At 52.9% G+C, this 15,220-nt stretch overlaps 1 protein-coding gene across 6 annotated transcripts in view; it reads left to right on the top strand.

Annotated features, from left to right (window-relative positions):
* Positions 1-15,220, top strand: part of AGPAT4 (1-acylglycerol-3-phosphate O-acyltransferase 4) — a 137,360-nt gene that overhangs the window by 90,273 nt on the left and 31,867 nt on the right. For 5 of the 6 annotated variants that reach the window (XM_034669424.1, XM_034669420.1, XM_034669419.1 and 2 more), the window contains one exon: positions 10,494-10,663. In XM_034669424.1, the coding sequence (XP_034525315.1) occupies positions 10,502-10,663 (162 nt within the window). In that variant the 5' untranslated portion in view covers positions 10,494-10,501. Of the gene's footprint in view, positions 1-2,434; positions 2,558-10,493; positions 10,664-15,220 lie in introns of those variants that run through there. The other variant, XM_034669423.1, reaches the window with a different exon arrangement.

Here is a 15,220-nt window from a genome sequence, read left to right as displayed (position 1 = left end):
ACAGCACAGGTGTCCTGTGTGTCTGTTTATGGGCGTCTTGCCTCAGCATCATCCGATGGCCCGGGCACGGAAGTGGGGAAAGCTGGAATGCCTCCGGGGTGTGGACTGAAATGTTGCAGGTGCACTGGGCTCCCCGTCTGGTGTGGACGGAAGGGAGCGCTGAAAGGAAGGCACGTGCTGGGGCGCTAACTGGAAATGGTGCAGACAATAAAATCCAAGCAAGCGCCCAAATGAGCAGAGCACACTTAGCGTCAGGAAGTTCGGAAGACCCGGGTGTGTGGCCTTGGAGCTGAGATGTGGGCATGTGCTGAGCCTGGAAGGCTGGATAAGAGGTGGTGGGAAGACGGAAGTGGGGAAGGAAGAGAAAGTGCGGTGCAGGAGCAGCCGGCTCCAACCACGTTTGCAGCTGGTTAGGGATGCTGTGAGTGGGGCGTGGGGAGTAGGCGGCTGCACAGTAGGGCCTAGAGGTGGACAGGCAGGGACGGATACCTAAATCTGGTCTCAGATCAGAAGTCCCAGTGTCTGCGTCAGGCCGCGTAAGATGGAAGGTGCATTCGGCTATTTAAGTCTATTCCCTTTTACAGCGTGTCCCTGCTCAGCGCCTGCAGCAAGCCCCCTCAGGGGCCACGGCTGAGACCAGACCTTCCTGTTTGCTCAGCTCCCCAAATTGTTCAGTTTCATAGATTTATTCCAGTTTTTGCCCAGGGCCCAGAGAGTGCCAGGTGGGTGCCTGCGACCTGATGGCTGGCCCCAGATGAGGGGTGCAGAACAGGTGCAAAGGAGCTCATTGACGATCCCCTCCCAAGGCCCCAGCGCGGTGTGGCCAGGGGAGAGGCACGTCCCCTCCGCCTTCGGTTCAGGACGCCTTTGGTTCAGGACGGGGACAGTAGCCCACCATGCATTGCAAACTTCAGAGCTTCGTGTTTGCATTGGGGGGGGCTTCTGAGGGTGAGAGGTTTCATTTTTCACCTAATTATTATCAGTTAAAAGTTAAAATTATAAAAACTATTAGAAGCACATAATTATATATACTTAGTTTATAGATTACACATCATTATAGATGTAATTATATCATTTTTAGATAAAGTTAATTATAAAACTATAGTTTTCCTTTGTTGCATCTCTCCCCTACGTCCAGACGTGGGAGATGCTGTATGGTTGATGATTGAACAAGAACTCTGATCAACAGTCTGAATTTCAGGGTCTTTTCTATAGAAACGTTGCCTGCCCTGTTTTCTTAGACTTCTCCTCAGCGCCTCTACCAGAATGCGTGGCAGAGAGGAGAGAAAATGGCAGTCCCATCAAGCCATGAGTGAGCAGAAAGTTCGGTGTAAGGTGTGCGGGGGCAGGAGGGGACTTTAACACCATGTCCTCTGGGCAGGGGAGAGGTCCTGGCCGTGGGTCTGCAGGATGGCAGGGTCCCCAGGGAGCGCATGCACAGCCAGGCTTCACACCAAGGAGGGGCCAGGTCGTGCAGCTACTCAGTATCGGCTGTGTTGGGGGAAATTGAGGACAGGGTGGGTGTGGGGTTGCAGATGGAGGGGGTGTCCAGAAGTGGACGCTGAGCCTGGTGTGTTGCTCATTTCGTCCATCACCGGAAGGAGATGTTTCTCTCCATGTCTTCGTTACGTCTTTGTCCTCATCGCTGTAGGGTTGCTGTAGGAGTCACGGGCAGACCAGCTCTGTGCCAGGCACGCGGTCAATGTCGTGAATGCTGCCGCAAGTTTCACCTTTACCACGAGCCTGTGATCCTTCCACTTTGATCTTCCTCTTATCTGCCCCCCTCCCAGAATGCTCTCTCTCACCTCCCACCCCACCCCATATAATCATGGCTTTTAGTGTCCGTGCAGCCTCGGAGAGGCCTCCTGGGCACCAGTGCCCGCAGCTCTGGGTTCAGCACCCTGCATGCTCATGTCCCAGCCCCAGGAGTGGAGCCAGCTGCCTGGCCCCACGGTTTCCATGGCCCGATCAGCAAAATGGGGACAGCGACAGTGGCTCTCCAGGATGCTGCGAGCTAACCCAGTAAATGGGGCTTCCTGCCATTTTCCTCCTCTTCCTCGTTCTTTACAAACAGGAAAATAGGTGCGTCCCCTCCTCACTTTCCCTTTCATCCGTCTACTTCTCCTTTCGAATCTGTGATTAAGCTGAGCAGCACAATAGCAAACACAACAAAACAGCTCTGTGCTCCAGACCTTGCATCTCTGTGGCCCCCTGGGGATTTTGCAGGGCAAGTCTCTTCCTGCACCACACGCCCCTCCCCCATGCGGAGTTTGCAAAAAACGGGCTGAGCCAGATGTCCCCCCTCCCCCCCAGAATTGGGGGTGGCTGAGCTGTTGGGAAGTAGCCGCTGGCCAGCTCCAGCCCCCGCCCTCAGGGAGTTGCTACAGGAAATATAAAGACTGCAAAATTGGGCAAACTGAATATTTTAAAATAGGACGGAAATTTCAAAATTGCTGCATCGTATCATAGAAACCGTGGTCATAAATCTCGTCTGTTAAGAGTTTCTGACAGCCTCCGAGGTCCTGCTGGCTCACTGGGCACCTCTGGGGAGGACCAGGTGAGCAGGGCGTCCCTCCCCTCCTGCTGGGTGGGAAGGTCAGGCTGAGGCTGCAGGGCTGGAGGGAAGGGATTGTGCCACCTTAGGGATCTGTTTGCGAGGGGAGGGGAGGGAGAATGGGATAGAACCGGTTTCCGTGACAAGGTGGTGAGGCCCTGGGGACCAGAGGAAATCTGCTTCCCTGCCCACCTTGTGAGACAGGACTTCACTCCGTGTGCGGCGCACGACTCCCTTTCTCCTGCCTCCCAGGCATCTCCTCCATCTTTGAACAAATATTGATCTTTCCATTTAGATTTATTCTGAGGTCACAGTGAAATGGCTTGAGGGTTGGGGCAGCCCTGTCTGCGTTGATGGTGATATGGGAATGTTCTCGAGGGCCGAGACAGATATGAGAAGGTAGGAAGGACAGAACCTGGACAGAATGTGAGTCCCGAAGTGTCTGCACCTACTGAACTTCGTGGGTGTCCCCCCCACTCAGCCAGCGAGATGAGGAAGCTGAGAGAGGCTCAGGGCCTGGGGGGGGAGCGTCTCCTGGCTGGGCCACCGCAGAGCCACCAGCAGCCCCAGGAGTGCAGAGCCTGCTGTCACCACAGCGTCTGGGCCATGGCAAGGCCAGAGAAAAGCCTGCAGAGTCCCTAACCTGAGGCAGTGCCCCTGGATAGGAGGATTTCTGGGACAGAATGGAGAGGACTCTTGGTTGGGGGAGAGGCAGCGAAGAAAAGGGAAGGATACCCCCCAGGCCCCTTCTTAGGTCAGGGACCAAAGTTTTTTCATTGCCACCAATAAAGGCTGATTCTAACCTACAGCCCAATGTGCCCAACAAGCAGGCGTCAGGAAGGGCTGGGAGAGAGGTGACTCTGGGGTCTGAGGACACCAGGTGTGGATGGCTCGTGGTCTGTGCATGACCCCCTGGCAGCCATCATCCATCCTATGTGGACCCATTCACCACTCACTTTCCCGGAGAGCAGGAACAGGCTGATCAAGGAGAACCGTGAGGCATCTGCAGAAAGCTCTAGACAGGGAGGCTCTCCATGAGGACGTCACTGAGGGGCAATAGTGGCTTCTCCGTGCTCCAGAGTTTTCTGCCGTTCTTTGCATTTTCTGTCTCAGGGCCGTTAGTTCCCCGTGGCTGGCTCATCCTTGGGGTGGCCGACTTTTTGGCTCAGCAAACAATCACTGCACACAGTAGGCCCAGGCCAGGGGACCTGGAGTCTGGAGGTCAGCAAAGGATCTGTCTGCCATGTTTTCTTTACCTGCTGGCACCCGACCCTGGAGGAGTCAAATCCCAGCCACTTTCCCTAGCGACCTTCCTGGGCAGAGCCCTCACAGCTGTCCCGTCTCCTCGTGTCTCCCTACAATCTGCAGCTCCGGGGCCTGGACAGAACGCCCTCCCCGTGCTCAGGGACGCGTGGGGCCAGGCCCTGAGAGGCCATGTGCACCGATAAACCCTGCACTCGCTCACCCTAATGGCCCAGATGTGACCGCCAAGTCACAGTGGTGTGAGCCCAGCCCGGGGTGCCCCTGGGAACTTTGCCAGCCTGGTTTCCTTCCTCCCAGCATCCTCCCGGCAGCCTCAGGGCCCTTGTCTGGCGCTGTCAGAGGAGCCCCCTCCCCCCCTTCCTCTGTTCAGGTTTGATTTGATGCATTGTTTTCATTCCTAGCTGTACTAGGAATGTGTTTTTTAATTAACTACTCAATTATTGGCTCCACTTCTTGTTAGATAAAAGCTCCTATTGCCTTTTCCTGGTTGCTTCACGAGGATTGGTGTGGTGCACAAACAAGATGGTAAATGTTGTGGGGGCAAAGACCTGATTTTGCTTCTCTTCTGTTTGCTCTGATAGCGTTTGTTGTTGACTCCCAGCATCGTCATGCCAGCTGATAGGTCTGCAATCCACAACTGCTGACAAGCCCTTTCCCCCCAAATACGCAAGGGAAGGACCTTGCTTCCTCACGGGCGTCCTTGGCACCCGTCACCTGCCCATAGTTCTGATCAGAATCGTTTGCACAGGTGCCCTTGGGCCACTTCCTAAGTTGAGTTGGAGGTTCCAAAGAGTGCAAGGAGATAGGACCCCCGTTTCCATGGAGGGTGGGACCGAGGGCAGATGGTGGGAGCAGGCGAGGCAGGCTGTTGAGGGAGCTGCTGGCCGACCCCCAGAGCCCTGTGCATGAGGACCCGGGGTGCCGTGCCTGCCCTGAGCCCAGGACCGCTGTAAAGCCCTGACATCCGACGCGTGTGGTGTGGAGTGATCTCACTGGAATGACAGATGTCACCCCTCCCATGGGAGCAGCTCCACGAGGCAGGTGCCCTTCAGCTAGAAGGATGGTGCTGCCCGGCGGTTGGCTGTGAAACTGTTGAGGGAAAGGCTGAGCCAGGCCCTGGCCCAGAGCGGTGAGAGCAGGCACACCACAGGGTAAAGGGAACCTTAATTCATGGGGGTATTTGCAAGTCGTGTGCCGTTACTTACATAAGAACATCCAACTAAAACATCAGCCGGTAAGTCATTCAACTAAAGACAAAAGCTTTCTGAATATCTGCCATGTGGGGTGTTGGGACAAGGGTGGCAGAGACACAAAGATGAGGAGACACGGGTGCTGCCTGGAGGCTCTCACAGCATCAGTGACATTACCACATACCCCACATGGGAATGCGTGTTGCAGGACACGCGTGGCTCTGGCCAGCAAGGAGCTTAGCGTCAGTTCCAGGCAGTAGGACACGGCACACTCTTGATTTAAGTGTAGATTGGTAGATCTTTTCGGAGGGCAATTTGGAAATATCCGTAAAATTCTGAAATATGCGTACACTTCAACCCATAATTCTACTTTTGTGTATACCTACGCTGGAGAAGTACTTTCACAGATTTTTTGTCTAAAACATGCATTTTCAAGGATGTTTATTGCTGTAACAGTAAAAAAAAAAACAAGGGGAAAATACTAATCAATGGCAGAATGGCCACATAAGTCATGGTATATCCATAGCATGAACTGCTGTGCAGCCCCTGTGTTATCCTTTGTGAAGTTGCCATTCTGGCTATTTTTGATCTGAAAAAAAATGACAATTTCATATATTGAACAGAAGTTCCTGTGCCTCTGTTTCTTTATCTTTAAAATGGGGATAGTAATGGTGACTCCCAGTCTCAGAGACTTAATGTGAGGACTTCACACAGTACCACACACAAAGCCCTCGGAGTGGTCCCCAGCACACGGCCAGAGCCCAACCAATGTTTGCTAATATTGCTATGAATATGTGTCAACATGGAAAGATACAGAATATACCACTTGGAGAAAATTACTGTATGTATATTTTTACAAAGGTCGATAAAGTATGAACCCATTTGTGAGTGGGAAACTTATGAGTGTGTGTGTATGTGCGCGTGTCTTTGTGTAAACGCCTAGGAACAGGACTAGAAGGCTTCCTTCCAAACTCTTCCTAACGGTTAGCCCTGGACAGGGGAGTGGGTTGGGGGTGGGGAGGAGGACGAGCCTCATTAGGGCAGAGCCGCTGGGAACTCCGCATGCACCTGTGCAGGGACAGGTTGCAGGGACTGGTCCTCATTCAACCACGGGGCTGGCCAGGGTGTCTCTGCAGCTGGGGGTCTGGTCTCTGCGGCTCACATTGGAGCTTGAAGCCCCAGGGAAGGCAGTTAGGAAGGCGTGATGGATGTAAGATGGGGCGATCAAAAGGTTGGAACCCCCAAGCACCATCTGAAGCCCTATGAGGACACACTGAATCCCATGGCAGTTCTCATTGCGTCTGGTGTTGATGGCACGAGGGCCCTGCGTCAGCCGGCAGACACACACACCTGGCCTGGGAGTCAGAGAAGCCGAAGGAGGTGGCTGTGAAGGAGAGGAGCAGTTGCAGCCCCGCTCGGCTGCCGCTTCGTGCCGAGGACGTGAATCAGCAGATCAGCAGCAATGTGTGTGAATTACGCCTTCCTTCCACCTGCCAAACCACCCTGGATTGTCCCTCGTGGCCCCCCATAACTGGAAACAAACAAACACAAAAGGAGTCTGGGAAATGTAGTCCAGCTAGTGTAATTGACAGGTCACAAAGCCATCAAGGGGAATTTCACCTTTTCCTCTATATACTTCTGGATTTTTAAGTTCCTTTACAATGTGACTCTATAAATGTATTTATTGTGAGTAAAAAAATTGAAAGCCTTTGGTGAAAAAAAAAAAGGAAAGAAAATTCTTCTGGGTGAGATTTAGTGTTTAGTTATATGGCTAACAGTGTCCTGAGANATACTTTGGATTTTTAAATTCTTTTACAATGTGACTCTATAAATGTATTTATTGTGAGTAAAAAAATTGAAAACCTTTGGTGAAAAAAAAAAGGAAAGAAAATTCTTCTGGGTGAGATTTAGTGTTTAGTTATATGGCTAACAGTGTCCTGAGAACCTATTTCTCCGCTGTTAGCTGCCTGGCCTCGGCACCATCACCTGCTCCCTGGGCTGCGGCACCCACCCCCTCACTGCTTCGGCCCAGCTCCTCAGTCTGTTCCCACTTCAGCCAGAGTGAGCTTTTCAAAATGCAGATTAGATGCTGCTGTGTGCCTATTTAAAAATGCTCCAGTAGCTTCTCACTGCTGTCATTATGAAGCCATAAATCATTGCTCCCCACTCTAGTCCAGAAGTCGCTGTAACACTCTCCCCCTGTCTCTCTCGGTCTGGCTCCATCTGGCTCTCCTCCCTCACCCCTCTCCTCTTGCCTTTGGTGGTTGCAGAACCTTGCGTGCTATAAAATCACCGTGCATATCATAGTAATGAAAGGCTGCCACTTACCAATTACCTACTATGTGCAGCATTATGCTAGCTGCCTTGACGACGTAATCTGATTTAGTACCCTCAGTCTCGGGTACAGTCTAAATGCTTTTCCTGTCCCTATTATGCAGACTAGGACAGGGAGACCTAGGGGACATTGAGAAATGAGCCAGTGGTGAGTGGCACCCCCAGGATTGGAGCCTGGAGTGTCTGACTGTCATATGCACGAGCACAATATTCAGCAACCATCCATCCTGTGAACAAGTCTTTCCTTCTCTGTCACACCGCCTTGCGAGTGGAGAACTGTCTTCCCCCTGGGCGGTCGGCTCTGAGCCGACGCCTCCAGCACCTGGCATGGTGTTTGCACACAGTAGGTGACTGGTGTTTGTTGAAAGCATCAGTGTGCCGGCACTGGGCTGGGTTCTGGACTAAGGCCAGCATTAGAAGAACCAGACAATGCAGTCCTGGCGCCCAGGGCTTGTGCCCTGCCATCAGGGAGCTGACCTGACGCTGTATCACAAGCGCTCTAAGTCCCAGGGAGGGCGCTGGGGAAAGTGTGCATCGGCCCTGCCTGGGCGCTGTGGGGAGGAGTGGGGCCCGGAGAGGCGTTCAGGGGTTACTTGCAGAATGGCAGTGGGATGTGAGTCACAGGAATGGTCAGCCTTATCTGGTGGACTGTGTAGTTCTGCTTTTGGGGTTTATCTGTGCTCTGTGGCTAGTAATGGAGTAGATTATTCCTGCCCGCCCTGTCTCTTGGAAGAAATCAGTGCGGCAATACAAGCATCCTTCTACCCAGTGGTAACAAACTGGCCCTTAGTACTGGCCAGCGGTGCTGCCTGCCCCTCCCGTTCTCCCTACGCACTTAACTTCTCCTTCCCTGACTTGCCACGTGAGGTCCCACTGATGTCACCACCTATCGGACAACTGGGGACTTGGCGTTTTCTCCAAGGAATAGACAGACACTTTTCATTGTCAAGTAAGGGGAAGCTGTTGGTTTGTTTTTAATGATAATGCTGGATCCTGAGTGGCTGATTTGTTGGGACCTTCGTCTGCACTCTGCGTGGAGTGCCTGCAACGTGTCATACACCCGAATCCTCACAGAGCCTGTGAAGTGACCCATTCTAAAGATTAGGACACTGAGGCGCCAGGAGGTTCACTTGTCCAAAGTCCCACAGTGCTCACTGCTCACAAACTAGCACGCAATACCTTCTAGAGAGTTCTAGAACAGCAGTTAGAAAGCATCAGTCTCCAGCTTCAAGGAGAAAGGTTTTAAAACATACGTTTGCCTGGAGTCAACACTGCACCTGCTCGTCTGTCTCTATGTGTGCATGTGTGTGTGTGTGTGTGCGCGCGTAGGTGCGTGTGTGCGTGCGTGTGTGCGCGTGTAGGTGCATGCGTGTGTGCGCGCGTGTAGGTGCATGCATGTGTGTGCACGTGTAGGTGCGTGTAGGTGCATGCGTGTGTGTGCGCGCGTGTAGGTGCATGCGTGTGTGTGCGCGTGTAGGTGCGTGGGTGTGCGCGTGTAGGTGCATGCGTGTGTGTGTGCGTGTGTAAGTGCGTGTAGGTGCATGTGTGTGTGTGCGTAGGTGCATGTATGCGTGCGTGTGTGTGCGCGCGTGTAGGTGCGTGTGTGTGTGCGCGCGTGTAGGTGGGTGTAGGTGCATGCGTGTGTGTGTGCATGTGTAGGTGCATGTATGTGTGTGCGTGCGTGTAGGTGTGTGTGTGCGTACGAGTGTGTGCGTGCGTGTAGGTGCGTGTAGGTGCATGCGTGTGTGCACGCGTAGGTGCATGCGTGTGTGCGCGTGTTTAGGTGTGTGCATGCGTGTGTGCACGCGTAGGTGTGTGTGCGTGTGTAGGTGCGCATAGGTGCATGCGTGTGTGCGTGCGCATGTAGGTGTGCGTGTAGGCGCATAGGTGCATGCGTGTGTGTGTGCGCGTAGGTGCGTGTAGGTGCATGCGTGTGTGTGCGCGCGTGTAGGTGCGTGCGTGTGTGTGCGCGTGTAGGTGCGTGTGTGCGTGCGCGTGTGTAGGTGCATGCGTGTGTGCGCGCGTGTAGGTGCGTGTGTGTGCGCGCGCGTGTGTAGGTGCATGCGTGTGTGTGCACGTGTAGGTGCATGCGTGTGTGCACGTACTTGTAGGTGCGTGTGTGTGTGTGCGCGTGTAGATGCGTGTAGGTGCATGTGTGTGTGCGCGTGTAGGTGCGTGCGTGTGTGCACGTGTAGGTGTGTGTAGGTGCATGCGTGTGTGTGCGTGCGTGTAGGTGCTTGTAGGTGTGTGCGTGCGCGTGTGTGTGCATGTGTATGTATGTAGCTAGTGAGTCCTCTGATAAATGTGCACCCCACGAGCCGGCGATAAACAGGGCTCCGACCTTGGCAGAGGCCACACACCCACCCAACCACCTGCCAAAAACCCCTTCAGCTTTTCAAATTCTCTTAAAGCTGCTACGTAGATACAGTTTTTACGCCAATGTGCACCTCTTTTTCTGGACAATTTCTACCATATAGAGGCATTTCCTGAAGCAGCCAGGTTGGGAATGGGTGACCAGGATTAAAGCCATCCCTGAAGAATAAAGTCAAATTGGTCATTATTGCCCGAAGAAAGGACTTCTGTTTTCACAGGCGCCTACACGGAGTGTTCTAAGTTCCAGTTAGGCCGCAGTGTAGTGGCCCTGATGGAACCTCGCTTCCTCACACCCGGGTCTTCATTACTTTGGGCGCACACAAGCATCACGAACGGGAGAGAGATATGAGGTATTTCGTGTTCTTTGATGGAGTTTGTAAGTGTCCTGACGAGTCGTTTCCCAGGATCTTCAGAATTCCGGACATCACCTCATGCCCCCTAAGAGCGCTGTGCACACGAGGGTGCATTCCTGAGGGACTCAGCTTTCTGACTGACCTCTCCCCAGGCACGTCATCAGGCAGTGCAAGTCGTTTGCTTTCTCGGTGCTTGCTCTCCTTCCCTGGACACTGTGGTGGAGTCTTTCTCGTTCTCCTTCTGCTTCTAAACCATGCCAAGGACAGGGGCCTGGGCGGAAATGATCCAGAACTTGACCGCTGAAAGTTGCTTTCTGCCCCAGGCGGGAGGGGAGAGCCTTGCGCCAGCCCAGCCCAGCAGAACCGAGCCTTGGTCGCCAGGGATGCGTGAAATAAACGTCTGTCTGTTGTTGTGGTTTGTTCCAGAGCTGGTGATGCTGCTGGAGTGGTGGTCGGGCACGGAGTGCGTCATCCACACAGACCCCCAGGCCTACCCCAAGTATGGAAAGGAAAATGCCATCGTGGTTCTGAACCACAAGTTTGAGATTGACTTTCTCTGTGGTTGGAGCCTGGCCGAACGCTTTGGGGTGTTAGGGGTAAGTTGGATTCACATTTCCCCCCTCACACATTTTCCCTCTTCACCACTATGACTTGCCTTTTTGCTCTCAATCATCCAGGATCGCAGGGGCGTTCACAGTTTCCACCTGATGAAATGTTCGTCACCTATTGCTTTTTATTCCTGCTTGGAATCAAGATGAATGTCTTCTCACGAGCAATAATGATATTTATTCAATGATTATTATGTGCTCCATGTGTTATACACAATTCGTTTATTTACTTTTTATAGAGATATTTATGAATTGATGCTTTACATCCTCGCTTTTTAGAAAACTGAGTTATAGAGGGTTTGAACAATCTGCTCAAGGTCCCACAGCGATGAAGTAGGTTTGGGTTTGGACTCGTGGTGTCCTTCATCTCTAAGCTCTTGTGCTCCCCGGCTCACGGACCGCCCTCACCCCTGCCTTCTCATCTTTATGGGCTTAAGAGTATGGAATCCCCAAGCCAGAGAGTTTCAATGGCAGAATTCAGAATAAATACGAAGTTCTGTGTCCTCCAACTAGTTTGACTTCTCGCAGCCTTTGGGGCTGGGCTTTCTTAGTTGGCTTTTTCTCCCCTGGAAAACGTCAAGGTGTGTCTTGGTCACACCTCCATCAGATAACTGAATTGAAGTTGTCTTCGTGCTGAGCTGTCGTAACAGGGATTGCAACATGCGTTCGCCCAGGGTGGGGAAGGGATGGGACAGTTTGCGCCAGAACTTGGTGATCCTGTTTTGCACCTGGGAGCCACCCCTGCAGATAACTGGGGTGTCTGCTCATGTCACGTTGTTTTTGGTGGACCAGGTGGATCAAATGACAGTGTTCAGAGCAGAGGAGATATGAGACCCGAGGAGGAGCTGGGATGAGATTCCCCGGGTCTGACCCAGCGGGGAGGCTCCATGGGTCCTGTCCCTGACGTGCCTGTGGAGTCTCAGAGTGGCCAGCGGCACTTGGGAGTGCCCTTGACTTGGCCTGTTTGGGAAGACCCTTGGTTAAGGAGAACTGTATAGCATGGGACACATTTTGTATCTGCTTTTAAACATTTATGCACTTTTAAATTGGGGGCAAAAGGAGAGAGAAGGACGTGTGCTTAGAACCAAGTCCCATTCACAGCTTTGGGACAAATGATACTCATTATGATGCAGTTAAACTATCAAAAGGCAAATGAGGTCTTTTGCCATTTTTCAAGCCATAGAAACAATGAGTTCCATCACTGTTGCTTGCCTTGAGACTTCTAGAAAGCTGCATCGCCTGTGGGTGAATCACTGAAAGGGTTTCTAGGAAAGCAACAAGCCTTCCTGCCAACAGTGTTCTTTGTTTTCCTATTTATTCTTCCAGTTCCAACTTGATATCTGTGTGTGCATGTGTGCTAAATGTATTTTCAGGAGCAAGACAGAACATTCTAGCATCTGCCTTTCTCTGTTTTAGAGACCCTGGGCAGAGATCTCAAGTACAGTTTTGTGGTTTTGTTCTCTGCAAGAGGAGACTTCCCCCTAAAATGTCACCATCCGAACCGCATCGCGGATGTGGATGACTGGGACACGATCCTTCCTCTGTCTTGGGAGAAAGGGTACCTAGCATCTTTGCACCCTGACTGCTAGAACATGCGTTTTCCTGCCTTAGAGCTAGACTTCCTGGCGTGCTAGTGTCCCCCCAGCCCTGGTTCTCCCCGTGTGCTTGAGGGACAGGCGATATGTCCCAGCCTTCCCATGTGGCTTTGGAAGGTATCCAGCCTCCGAGCGTGAACGCACATCCGGTCCGGGACAGGAGGCCCCGTGGATCTGTAGGCACTGTCCCGTCCACGTTGTGCTCTCGGTAGCTTGATGACCTCTTTCCGGGTGCCGTTCGCTGTGTTTATGCTATTCCCAACTCTTATCGCATTGCTGTTATTCGCACTTCGTGAAGACACTCCCAGAGCCTCCGTTTGGCTAAATCATTGGTTCCAGGATGGTGACAAGTAAGTCTAATCTCAGAGCTCTGCTCCTCACCCCAGGGAGGCATCAGGAGGAAAAGCTGCGGGTGCCTCAGGGGCCCTGGAGCCTTTCGTCAGAAAACGACCAGGGCCAACTGGAACAGGGACCAGGCTGCTAATTCCCTCCTGGCTCATGGTCTGCACGGGGCTCGTTCTGAGGACCGAGAGCTGTCAGTACTTCGCTGGGTCAGAGAGGGACTCGGCAGGAACTAACAGAGCAAAGGCAAAATAGAGAAACTCACAGAGGCTCGCAGCCACGGGGAAATGGGCACTAACAGATGGCAAGAGGGGAATCCTGCGGTGTGCTCGTGGGAGAAGTAACGTGTGGAGGGAATCCCAGGCCAGGAGAGGGGACCCAGGCCAGGAGAGGGGTCCCAGGCCAGGAGAGGGGACCCAGGCCAGAGATGGAGAGGCTTTCATGGAGCAGGAACACTCTATCTGTGTCATGTAGGGTTTCCAGGTCAGAGACTCTGGAGTCCTTGATGGCTTCCCAGCTTGCACACAACACTGAGACCGAGGTGGCCGGAAGGTTATTAACGGGACAGCCGTCCAGCCAACAGCACCGAGACTTTTCACTTCCAGCTGTGATTCCATAAGTGAACACCATTGTCATCAGATTGCCTTTCTTACTATTGAAAACCGAGCAGCCAGGGTTGCCAGTGAAGGGGTGTGAGCACTGCTGTCAGAGACTGTTCTAGAAGTTTGGAGGTTTAGGAGACGGCCGGGCTACGAGGCAGGCAGGTTGAAGCCTCAGACGGGGGTGAAGCATGTCCGCTTCTTACTGGAATTGGGGAGCCCTACTCAGTGGGGCCTCAGGTTTCTGGATTCTTGCTAATGTGCTTCCTGGAGCTNCTCTGGAGTCCTTGATGGCTTCCCAGCTTGCACACAACACTGAGACCGAGGTGGCCGGAAGGTTATTAACGGGACAGCCGTCCAGCCAACAGCACCGAGACTTTTCACTTCCAGCTGTGATTCCATAAGTGAACACCATTGTCATCAGATTGCCTTTCTTACTATTGAAAACCGAGCAGCCAGGGTTGCCAGTGAAGGGGTGTGAGCACTGCTGTCAGAGACTGTTCTAGAAGTTTGGAGGTTTAGGAGACGGCCGGGCTACGAGGCAGGCAGGTTGAAGCCTCAGACGGGGGTGAAGCGTGTCCGCTTCTTACTGGAATTGGGGAGCCCTACTCAGTGGGGCCTCAGGTTTCTGGATTCTTGCTAATGTGCTTCCTGGAGCTTTGGAGTCCCCACCAGGACTGGAGGGAGGGTCTAGACAGGGATGGGAGGCAGCCACCTTCCCTTTTCCTCCAAGCACCTTACACCAGCCTGTGACGTGGCTGCACGTTCTAAGGACGCCTCATGCTGGCCAAGTAGTGGCTGCCAGGAGAGGACAGGGAGGCTCCATGACCTTTGTTGGGGTCAGGGGCTGGGCCAACTCAGGGGGAGGCTGCCAGACTCTCCTCCCAGGGGAATGCCCTGTCCCCGTGGCAGGGAACAGTTCCCATCCCCGCACGGTGCTCGAGCAGCTGAGGTCCAGCGGGAGGCCATGACGCCAGGTGAGCTGCTTGGCCCCTTTCCAAGGTGGCACGTTCATTCCACTCTTAAGAGGATACGAAGCCGCAGCTTGTCATATTAATTGTTCAGCAGTACCCTTGGTCATAAATCACCTTCAAAGAAAAGGCGCCTGATTGATCTCTTTTTAAAAATAACCCCTGACGTTGAGATCCTTCTGGGGTCTGGGGAGCTTGCTTCTTAGAGAAGAGAAGAGCCAAGGAGAAGGTTCCTGATGGGGCAGTTTCCACCCACACATGTCACAGCCCAAGAAGAAGTGAGTTTAAACTGAAGCAAGTGAAATTTGCCGAAGTTCTTGAGAATGGGGTAATTAAATGTGAAATTAGTTTTGGGGGGAAAGTCATGGGATTTTCTTAAAAAGGAGGAAGAGGTCTTTTAACCTTTTACAAGCATCTGAGGCCCCCCACGTTCATTCCAGGGGCATGTTCCCGGAGGCCCTGGTTCCCCTCAGAGCTGGCATTTCATGGCCTGGGCCAGGGCACTGAAGGCTCTGGTTATGACCTTCGTGGAACACACGGACTCTTTCCTCCCTGAGGAGGGGCTGGCCTGTGGACAGTTAAGAGGGCACGTCTCTAGAGTGTCTTACAAATTGTGGTGTGCAATGCAGAGGCTCAGGGTTTCCAAAGCTTCCGGTACCTATTTATCTATCTTTTTGCCCCCGTAAAATATCTAAGCGTCACTTCACAGTGGTTACGGGTTACGGCAGGCTACCCGCGGTCACGTCTGTCGGGTCTTCCAGCAGCGCGAGGCTACGGGTGAGCGCTCCATACGCAGTAGCTGTCAGGGTCCATGTTTCCCTGCTGGGTGGGCGTGGCCTGCAGGTTGACCTGGAGGCCAACTGGGATATTTCTCTTCAGATTGTTAAAGAGGCCAGATAGATCTATGGCAGTGTGACAAGCCACAAAATAGAGCCACTTAAGACACAAATAGGTCTTACCTCAGTTTGTATGGTCTGGGATCCAGGCGCAGCTCACCTGGGGGTTGTGGCGAGGGTCTTTCATGAGCCGCCAGCCAAG

Source organism: Ailuropoda melanoleuca, chromosome 10 (genome assembly GCF_002007445.2).
Source record: "Ailuropoda melanoleuca isolate Jingjing chromosome 10, ASM200744v2, whole genome shotgun sequence".
Lineage (NCBI taxonomy): Eukaryota > Metazoa > Chordata > Mammalia > Carnivora > Ursidae > Ailuropoda > Ailuropoda melanoleuca.
The sequence above is the reverse complement of the archived record's forward strand: the minus strand, read 5'-3'. Positions and strand labels throughout refer to the sequence as shown.